General features: G+C 46.9%; 1 protein-coding gene across 1 annotated transcript in view; it reads right to left on the bottom strand.

Annotated features, from left to right (window-relative positions):
- Positions 1-3,163: 3,163 nt before the first annotated feature.
- Positions 3,164-11,138, bottom strand: part of PDLIM1 (PDZ and LIM domain 1) — a 43,401-nt gene continuing 35,426 nt past the window's right edge. Inside the window, exons 5-7 of the mRNA XM_021548205.3 lie at positions 8,281-8,435; positions 5,316-5,433; positions 3,164-3,694 (exon numbers count right to left, since the gene is read on the bottom strand). Of these exons, the coding sequence (XP_021403880.1) occupies positions 3,508-3,694; positions 5,316-5,433; positions 8,281-8,435 (460 nt within the window). The 3' untranslated portion in view covers positions 3,164-3,507. The remainder of the gene's footprint in view (positions 3,695-5,315; positions 5,434-8,280; positions 8,436-11,138) is intronic.

The following is an 11,138-nucleotide window of genomic DNA, read 5'->3' as shown; positions in this document are numbered from 1 at the left end:
CTCAGAAAGTACTTCTTGGCTTTCACACACCCACGTGGACATTCTGCACTTTCCCCTTCCAGAACACTTAGTTACCCTCATTACCTTTCCCTGGACACTCTAGCACCTCAGTGTCGTTGTAGCAAGGGGCCCAGAACTGGACACAGCACTGGATGAATCAGGCAGCTTCTAAATTTTCAGCTCTGGTTTGTCTTTTAGGTTTAGTTTAAAAGCTGCAGTCATGGACTTGGAGCTGGAGCTGTCACGGTTGCAGTTGTGCTCATTAACATGGCATAGATCACACAGAGAAAAAACCCTCTACCAACTCAGACTTCAGAAACCAGTTTTCATTCACTTCATGATCCTAATTACTCTAGTGGCCTGATAGAGAAGGGAATCTTATAGTAGCAAGAGATATTTATACTTACCTCCAAGGGAACAGCTAAATCTCTTAATGAGTAAGCTGACTTTGATCTCTGCCTGGTGAAAGCCCCGTTTTGTTGGCAATTGCTGAAGACAAAAGTTTCTAATTATTCAGTTCAGTTACTAATTATCTTGAGTAATACAAAGTCCAGCTTTTGCCTCTCTTGGGGATGGCTGAACACCTGCCTGCCCATGGGAAGAAGTTAATTCATTCTGTTTTGCTTTGCTTGTGTGTGTGGCTTTTGTTTTCCCTATTAAACTGTTTGTATCTCAACCTAATCTTGTTAAAGACAATATTAGGTGACAGCTGCTCCCACACAGCCTACATAACTTTTGAAGACTGATCTACCCTGCTTAACCTGCAGTATGGTGCAAAATCAAGGTAATCAGTTTTAAAAAGACAGACTGTGCTTTGTGCTGTGCTGCCCACCTTTGTGAGACACTCTGTCAGGATGCTCCCCAACTCAAACTGCCCAACACGCTTCACATAGGAATCTTTTATGTCTTCTTACATTATTGATAACTTGTAAAGCAGGCAGCTCAGTGTGGTTGCAAGGCTATATAACCAATTTTGTTATTGTTGACAGACTGCAGATGCCAAATTTTTAACTCCTGAGGAATCTGAAGAGTCAGACTACATGAACACTGCAGTTGTCAAATATTTTGCCTGACATCATAAAAGATAAATTCTTTTTCTCAGCTAGCCACAGCTGAGAGTGATCAAAGTCCTCAAGTAACAAATGTGAACTTCCTCACCTAACCCATTCCAACGTAATAAATTGGATCAACTCTGGTATCCAGATTAGAAACCTGCATTTCCAGACTACTCCACAAATCTTCTGTAGTGCCGAAGTCCTGTGCCAAGGCCCCTGCAGGAGGAAGTGTTCCCAGGGTGCTGCCAGCCTGGCTGCAGGAGCTGAGGCTGCTGACAGAGCCCATGGCCCTGCACATGAGTGGGAGGGCAGGGAAATGCCAGGCACAGGCCAGGCTCTCATGCCCTTGCCCCCAAAATCATGAGGTTTTCTGGAATGAGTGCTGTTTTGTTGACAGGCATTTGTGTACAAAATAATGCAGTGACTTTGTAGGCACTGGAGGGCTCAGCCCAGCCTCTGGGGCCAGGACACAGAGCTCCAGATGGCCTCAGCAGCCAGCATTTTGCTGGGGGAGTCCTGAGCCCCCAGCCTGCTGAGAAAGCAGGGGCTGTGGAGCAGCCACAGTCTCACTGCCAGGACTTGGTCCACAATACAGCCAGAGCAGTTTGTGCTACAGGGTCACTCCTTCATCCCTGCAGATCTGTGCTTCCCACCACTGCACTGGATTATTGTGCAGTCCTTCCTGCTGACACTGCAGCACAGAGAGCCTTGCCCTATGGAAGTGTGCTCTGGAGAGGTGAGAATTAACGCCCCCAACAGTAGTGAGGGGAGACGTCATCCCAGCAGGAAAAAAAACCCTCCACTCTCACCTTGAAAAAGAACTGCTTGTGTTGCTATCTGGAGTTTGTGCAGGTGTGTACTGATGTGTGCCAGTGGCCCAGAGAAGCCAGGCTTTTCCCAGGGATGATCCAAACAGAGTTTGCTGGTTGAGCCATGGCAGCCTTGCTTGCTTGCCTCTGCCCATAGAAGGAGCATGAGAGGATGAACTAAATTTAGATGGGTTGGTGAATTAGTCCCCTGCCCAACCTGCACTGTTTATCTGAACACCAGGAGGCTTATAGGCTTGGTGTCAGGTCAGCTTCACCTCAGATGAGGTTTGGGGTTGTGGTTTTAGCATGGCTGTTTTGGTTTATTATCTTTTTGTTGTTTGGGGTTTTTTTGTGGTTTGTTGTTTTTTTACAACGCAGCTGTGCTGCGGTGTGATTCATTGTGAAGGAGAGGAAACACAGGGCACAGCAGTACAGCACTGCTGAACACAGACAGGACTTTCCAGGGCAAGGACATGACCCTGTCTGTAGCTGTTCAGATGCACCCACTAGATCCAGGGGCCTTTGTGCTGATTTCAACCACCGGCAATTTGTTTTAAAGGAAACATGACATCTTATAAACCGTTTATTTTTACATGAATAAGAACAGCCATCACCTCACTTAGAGGTGTGAGAAATAACCACTGCAGGCCTTCTCTGTGCTCAACACGGGTGGAGGTTCTGCTCCTCAGGCACCATCAGCCCTCTATCCAGGGCACAAGGGTCATGTGCCCCCCTCCCCACATCACCCCCCAAAGGCACCCTCCAGCAGCTGTGCACAGCAGCAGCACTAGGAGCAGGCTGATGCCTTGGGCAGCCACATCTGGTTCCCCCCAGGGGGAACCAGAACAGGGACTATGGCAACTCAAACTTCCCTCTTCACTCTCAGATTCCCTGGTTTCCAGCAAGCATCATGTGATCATTTTTCTCATAGAGCTCAGTTGGTGTCTGTGGGGAACAAAGGGGCATCTGTGGTGATGCAGTAGCAAGAAGCACTGCCGTGCCCAGTCCCATCATCACGAAGCAGTGCCGGACACAGAGGAGGCATCTCTCGGCTGCCTTGCACTGGGCACAGGCCACCAGGCTGCTCTGTGGCTTGGCTGTGCCCACCTGCCCCTCGCTGGGTGCCAGCAGGCAGCTGCTCACAGCTCAGCTGGCAGCAAGACCAGCCTGACTCAACTTTGTAAATCCCTTCCACTATTCTCCAGGATAAACACAGCCATACACTGGGCACCTCTTCTGCTGCCCAGGGAACCACAATCCAGTGCACAAGGAAAACAGCAGAAAGCAGACACTTCTACCTTGTGGATTCACCCCATTTATTGCAGGCAATCAGATGGCAAATAACTAGAACACAGAAAAGTTGTAATCTGACTTTGGCCTCTGATTTTCCTGTGTGATTGACAGCACAATGAAGGAAAAAAAATTCTGTTTATTAAAAAAAAGTGAAAGAGAGGATGAAAAGAATGTTGAACAATTAGTGACATCTCATGTGAACAGATGGAGGATTAATAATGACAAGGAAATTCAAAGCCATGCCTAGCATTCCTTACTGCAAACAAGATTCTGCAGGGGGTAGGGATAATGCTCTCCAAGGAAAATCAGCAGAGAATAAATCATCCTTCTGGCTTTGTGAGCAGCATGGTTTACTTTGGGAAGACAGTGACCACCTCGTAGCCCTCCGGGGGAGTCACCCGTTCCCGCGCGTGCGTCTCGCAGTAGATTTGGTCTCCCACAAAGAAGTGTCCTTTCTGCTTGAGATTGGTGCCACAGTCGCTGCACACGTAGCACTCGGGGTGACGCTGCTTGTCCCGGATCTTCACGAACATCCCTCTGGGGAGGAACCAGCACTGCTCAGTGCCCAGTGTCTCCCTCCTCCCCAGCCACTCCCACCCAGCCCAGACCCAAACCAGTCCCAAAGGTGAACAATCTTCTCCTGACAAGTCCAAGTATAGGCCCCTACCTCTGGTCAGGCAAATGTTAACAGCACTTTTAGAAGCCCAACATGTGCTGGCATGGAAACTCTCCTCTAGAAAGTGTTTCCCAGCATTAACCTGCTAAAGTTACACAGGGACAGTCCTATCACCTGTGGCGGGAAGAATTACTGTGATAGCATCTTTAGCTGGTGGCTGCAGACAGCACAACAGCATTCAAATGTCCACGATCAAATGGCAGGCAGTAGCTTGACCATCAGAGGAAGCAAAATCCAGGTACAAGCTAACCGGATGGCAAAACAAATGCAGAAATGCAGGGATGAAGGCTGCACAGCCAGCACTGCCCTTTTGCTAGTAACTGATGTGTGGGAGAAGCACAGAGAGTAGATCCTGGTTTTCATCTCAGACATGCTGCTTGGGAGCTGCAGGGAACAGGTCCAGCCAAATGTGGGCTAGCTCTTACTGGAAGACTTCACAGCTCAGACCAACAGATGACTAGGAAAACGACAAAAACTGCATAGCAGTTTGTTAACTACCATCAGCCCCACAAAAATGTTCCAATATTATTTTGTTCCAGCAGCCATCTCTATTTTCTGTAATTCATTAGTTTTGAGTGCTATTCAAGGCCTTGTGCTTTCCCTCCAGACCTACCCAGCTGGTTGAATAATTATGGGATTTGTCTCCGATTCATATTTTACAAGGTATGGATTGCCTCTCTAATGAATCTGCTGGTCCAGATGCTCCAGGCATGTCAGGACCATGCAATCACAGTGTAGCGGGTCTCAGCAACAATCTGATAGCCTGTGGCAGGCAGGATCTGAAAAATCAGAATTCTTCCATGACAGCGCATGTTGGGCTACCAGTACGTGACTGCTGTGGACTCAGCTGTTAAGGGGGCTGCAGGGAAGAATTTGAGGTTGAAAAACTGATCAACTCAAAGACATGGGTTTTCAGTGCTGGGTCCCCCACGTGGTCACACGATATAGCAGCTATGTACCAAACCCCAGGTCAGTTGGAATTGGATTTTACCCACATAAATACAAAAAACAGTATGACTTCATAGACACAGTGGAGGTGTGAGGTCCTGCAGGAGAGTGGGGAGCAGAATGCAACTCTGCAGTCCCCACTGCCTCTGACCAAGGCAATTCTCCATGCCGCGCCTGGGAGCACGGAGACAGGAAATTCATTAAATACACAGGCCCTGAATGGAAAGGTCATTTTGTTTCCAAATGCTGTAAACAGCTTTCAGGTCAGCCAAACACTGCAGCAACAACTGCCTCAAGGCTTGAGTCACAGGGACTTGCTCTGGTTTCCACTGATACGGATCTGCAGATGGAACCCAACTCCTGCCTCACTGCAGGGATCTGCAAAGTTAGCATTATTAAAGCTGGTGAGAATAAACGTCTTTGAGTCTCCTGGAGGCACCGGATGTGGGTAAGTGAAGCTCTTTGGGTGCACTACCTCAGCCCCTGGCACAGCATGGGCTGCTCACCTGCAACCCCAGGGACAGGCTTACTTACACAATGCCAGATCCACACTTGTCACACATGGGCAGCTTCTGGGCATTCCCAATCGATGAGGCCACCTTTGTGGTAGGGGCTTTGACGCTCCTAAATCCAGACGGTTTGGTAGGGTCTCCTGGGGGTGGAAGGAGAGTGCTTCAGGGCATGTGAGATGCGTGGCTTGAGGCTGTTCCTCCCAAGCAGATGCTCCACTGCGGGCATGACATTCTTTAACCCCAGCTCTAAGGCAGGGATTCATGCATGGAAAGTGGGCAGGGATTTAGTGATGTGTGGGGAGAAAGGAGAGGAGGCACACAGCTGAACCTCGCCCTGGAAATGTGAGGGCTTGGGATGGTGGGCAGTCAGATGAGATTATCTTCTCATCTTAAAAGCCCATCAGACTTCAGCTGATGTGTCTCACATGCAGATGCACAAAGCAAAGCAAAGTCCGAGCCTCGGCAGCACTGGAGTCTGCCTGATGCGTCCTGATCACACATTCAGGGTCAGGCTGATTCCCAGATCTGAGCTCAGAAAGAGGTGGGTGTTCTGTTGCGAGGACTGTCAAAGCCCTTTTCCAATCTGCTGTTTGTTTTAGAGCAGAGGTGGTTTCCCCCAAGACTGCTGGAAGATTTAGTTAACAAACTCCTTGCAGAGCCCTGGGCCACTGGGGATAAACTTGCACTCCCCTCCTGTTGCATAGCATGCTCCAGGTATCTCCCTATTGCAACTTCTCTGGGGCAGGGAATTCCTGCAGGGCCTTTGCAGGAGACATTGTGCTGACCTGGATGCCTAAATCAGCAGTGGATCCTAGATGTGGGATACGAGGTAAGCCTTTAAATATCTGCAGGAAAAAAGGACTTTTATAAAATGACACCAATGATAGGACTAATCTCATCTATATGAGTGTTCTAAGGGGTTGGACACCAGTTAACAAGGGAAGGAGGCTGCTGAGGGAGGAGGCTTCCATGATATTTAACCAGAAACACCTTGGACTGTGAGAGACGCTGATGAAACCCTTCTGACCAGTGTCAAACCAAGAGCACACTTCCAATGGGCATTCTCAGTGCAAGGGGCAGAAAAACCCTCCAAAGACAGCCCCTGGTGAACCAGCCATGTCAGGTATTCACCAAAGCCCAGGGCAGCATCACTGACAGAAGAGCTGAAGGAAAAAGGGGAGAACTGCCTACCTCAGCTGTGGGGCAGGTGATGCTGCATTGGTTTGTCTTTAGGGCAGCCTTCAGCAGAGAGGTTTGCACCCAGCTCTGTACAGATGCTGGTCCAGAGGTGCAGGTTCCCCAAACCTCCAAACACTGCAAGAGCCACCGGCCCTCCAAGAGGTGCTCTGCAAGTGACCCTCACTGGGAAGCAAGCAGCAGCAATCCCATTTTCAGACTCCTCCCTATTACTTCTGTTCACTCCCTTTGCCTCAACCAGCACTTTGCTCTTATCAGCAACATGGACAACATGTTTTTAAATCTCTCCTAATCAGACACCCACAGGAAACGCAGCGTATTCTACCCAGTGTATTCTACCCAGTGAAACTCTCCACTTTTGAGCATAGGGTCAGGTCTTAAAAGCCCAGCCCGTGGTGCTTCCAAACAGCCACACTCAGCCCTGTGCCCGGCTCTCAGCTGGTGGAAGCGCAGCCCAGAGTCAGCGATGCCCAGGGGCCTTGTCCCAGCCGGGGCAGGCTCACAGCTGCCTCCAGGAGCCATTGCCTGCAGCCGGGCTGGGAGAGGGCCGTCCACTGTGCCATTTATCACAGGAACGATCTGACTCCAGCAGTGTGTGCTTGTTTGCTGCTGGCCGGCAGGCTGGGCCAGGGGGTATTATCAGCTCACTGTGGAATAATGCCAGAGCCTATCCCGGCCCGGGATCGGGCAAGGCAAACCTTGTGCCAGAGAATCCCAACAATGCTGCAAATCTTCAAAGAAAGATAAAACAGAGGCTTTTGCTTCTTATCTTCTTCAGCACTACTAAGCACAGGGGAGGACCTTGGCTTCGGGAGAAGTCCCAGCTACTCCTTCCATGCAGGAGCTGAACCCTGAGGGCAAGCTGCAAACACTCAATATTTAAAAGATTCTTTCGGGTAGGTATTTTAACAGCATATTAGAGACTCCATGATCCTGGTTTCTTTTTTCCTATTGCTTCCTTATTTCCTTTCTTTTGCTGTTTCACTACAGATCCCTCAGACCCACTCGCACTTGGCTGATCTATTTCTCTTTGTGGTGAATATATCAGCATAAGGCTTTTTTTGGATTAAACTGAACATACCACTGCCAAGCTAGTAACACGAAAGACTGGCCTAAGGAGAAAAAAAGTCATTCTTGGAATTCTTTTCCCATTCATTTATTTATTTTTTTAAAGGGGAGAAGAGAGCACAATTTAGCCCCCAAGTAAGTTAATTGGCTTTTTTTATCTTAAACTCTATAGCTCTGAATTGTACAAGCCCGACCTAAGATCAAGAATGCCAAGATGAGCAAATTTTCAGAGGTTAAAAGCTATGAACTGCTCACTGTAATCCAGCTTCTATATTTTTATACTCAGCTGCAGAAGGGGACTTGAGTAGGGGGATGGAGTTCAGAAGCAATAGGACTCACTGAAGACCACTATCTTGTGATACCATCCAAAGTGTTGACTCTAAGATGGTCTTTAATCAGTGAATACTATCTTAAAGGGGGCAAAACTTTAGAAACTATATGAGGTTTTGTAACTTTAAAAATTCCTTCTTGATAACTAAATGTTGCAAGGGTTTATTTCTGGAGTGCTCACTCAGTGATTAAGCAATAATATGGGCCCATAGACACTGAAACTAATCAATGAGAGAATATGAAGGGATCAAATTAGTGACAGGGTCTGTAGGTTTCTATAGAAGCCACCTACACATGCCACCTTGAACAATCAACAGCTAAATGGAAAATAAAGTTTTAAATGTTACTAAACCCAGAGGGGAAGAGCACATTCAGATCAGGTACTCACTCACCTTTCTCCTCCGACTCCAAGATCTCTTGCAACACAAGAAACGAAGCCGACTGTCTGGGTGGCTCATTTGACTCTTGATTCTCCTGCAGCATCTTGTAAACCTCAGATTGTCTGTCTATGGCAATGCTGCCTGGGGTCTGGTTATGCTGATCTAAACTGAGGAAGGAACAGAGAACCATCTTGTTAAATGGATGAAAAGTAAAGCAAATTCCTCTTGCAAAACTTTCATGCTGCATCATATGACCGAAGAATGAACGTGCAAAGCACACGCACGGCAGGAGGCCACGAACATGGAGGTGCTGGATGAGCTCCGGGTGGGACTGGCACTGGGCTGTCTGCCCACGCTGCTCTCAGCAGCTGCTCACCCACTGCCCCCAGCCAGGGTTTGCCCTGCTTCACAATTACCACACACTCCAGCAACTAAAACCTGCCCAGGAAACCACAGCTCTGCCAATAAGAAAGTAAAGAATTCATGTGCTGGGATGGGAATCCCACATAATAGCTGTGCCATCCACACACGTTCCTTGCATGCATAAACTACCTTACACAACTGTGAATCTCACACTGAATAAAGTTTATTCCACTACAAAAAAAAAAAAAATCTTTGCAAGTACCCTATGAATTGTTTGTAAATGTCACCCTCACAATGTAACAGCTGTAGGATCTAACTAGAAGGTTCTCTGATTGGAAGTAATTTAGTCTGGTTTTCAAGTGAGTGCTACTTTTTCCATTTTCTAGGTGAAGCCCACTTACAGTATTTTACTAAGGTTAATGAGCAGGTGGAGGGCAGAGATTTCTGCAGCTAAGGCTAAGCCCTCAGTGCAGCTGCCCTGAAGTGCTGCTCCCACCCCTCATGTCTTGAGGGACTTGCATCATTGACTTAGAGCCCAAGTTGCTTCAGGGGCAGCTTTTCACAGCACAGGGTCATGGAAAAGGAGATTATTGTGTCACTCAAAGGGTCTTTGAGGATAAAAAAAAGAGCCTGGAGGAAGTACCTAAGATATACTCTACATGCAGTGGGTAGAGGATAGGCTTAAACTGCAGGATATTTAGACTATCCCTTGGGAAAAGCTTCCCAATATGTCTATTGACACTGAAATACCAGAGAAGATTGTTGTAGGCAGGTGAGGAACCTCCAGACTAAAGGATTTGAAAATAGTCTGGACAAATATATAGTGGGAATTATTTAAATCAGTGGTTTAAATTGCTAAATCCTGGACTGAGGGGTGGACTAAAGGACACAGGAAGTTCCTGCCTGCCTTGTGTTCTGTAGCTGCAGTAAAACATATGCAATAAAATGAAACAGCTGACAAATCTTCTCTGATAGCTCAATTCTACAATGTAGTATAAATGTAAATATCTATTTGGTTTCACCATTCTTGCACTGTGTGATTGCATGAAAAGTACATAAACATCCTGAAGTTCAGACTAAATTGCAGAGGGGAATTTTTTTCTCAAGGAGGCAACTGCATACTTGCAATGCCAATGACCAATCCCCATCTGGGAGTTACTCTACATAATAAATTATTCAAGCATCAGAAGTAAAATCATCACATGAGTTATAAAATGCTATTTCCATAAAAAGGATTTCATAAAATGTTTCCATCTTTAGCAATTTTCAGTGGAGCAGGAAGAACATTAGACATGCAAACAGTTGAAGCCTGAATCTCAGTTACTGAAGCTTCTTACCCAAATAAAAATAATTATGTGCCTTCTATTAGACAGACGATATCCCATGCTCCACATTACATTCATCTCATGTAAACTCATATACTCCCACTGCTCTATCCACCCGTAAAAACATTATGCAAGAAGCCTTTCATTGCAGTTTGCGTACTAAGAATGTTTCAATAACATGCATCCAAAAAGCAGAGGCTAAATAATCTTAAAAAGCATTAGAGTCAAACAAAGGCATCTCATTTCAACCATGCATTGTGGCAGTGTGTAACATACACATCAGCTCTCCCAGGTAGGCACCCTATATGTCCACAAGATGTCCAAAAGGCTATAAAACCCATCAAACTCAGATTTGCACCAGCAGAGTAAAATACCTCAAACTGTCAGGGCAGAAGGCTATGCTGGTTAAATTAAACAACATCTCCAAAAAGCATGTGTATCTTTTGAAAGGGCAAGGCCACAGGCACAGAAATTGTACCTGCAAGATACTGAGTCTCTGCATGCCAGCTGATTTTTGGCACCTCCTGTTACACAGGTACTTTATCTGCAGCAATCACCAGCAACTGGTGTCCTTTTCCATGCACACAACTTCCCTCATGCAGAAACTTTGTAGGGAACAACCCCAACCACATTTACTGGGACATGGACTTACACAACCGTTACTGGATCTCATTGCTGCTACCACGGGAAACTTGCAACACTTGACTAATACTTGATCACTGAGCCTTAAATATTGCCAAGATAGTATAAAAACCATAAAGACACAGCCTTGCACAGAATCTTCACAAAGCAATTTATTTTTTACTAATGATATTTAACTATTTTATGCCAGCCTATTTAGCAAAGCTTACAAGGGTCTCAAGGCTGCAGGAAAGCCCAGTGCCTGGAGCACTCCCTTTTGCCAGTAAACAATTGCTAATGTCTGGGGCTCCTTTGTGAGCACTATCAGCTCTCCAGGCCAGCACAGAGAGCTGGCAGTGTGACCACTTCTGGTGTGCATGGTACTGACTACAAGCCAGAGGACTGACTTACAGCAAATAACTGCACTGAGTAACAAGGCAGGAGTAAATCCTCAGCCTCCCACTATCTTTTGGCTCCTGGCACATGGCAAAGCTTGGCTGTGTGGGTCCAGGGCTGAGGACACCAGCTTTTCTGCTTTGAAGTACATGGTTTCAGAAGGGA

The sequence above is a fragment of the Lonchura striata genome, chromosome 7 (genome assembly GCF_046129695.1).
Source record: "Lonchura striata isolate bLonStr1 chromosome 7, bLonStr1.mat, whole genome shotgun sequence".
NCBI classification, from domain to species: Eukaryota; Metazoa; Chordata; class Aves; order Passeriformes; family Estrildidae; genus Lonchura; species Lonchura striata.
Note: the sequence above shows the minus strand (reverse complement) of the source record. Positions and strands in the feature narration are given on the sequence as shown.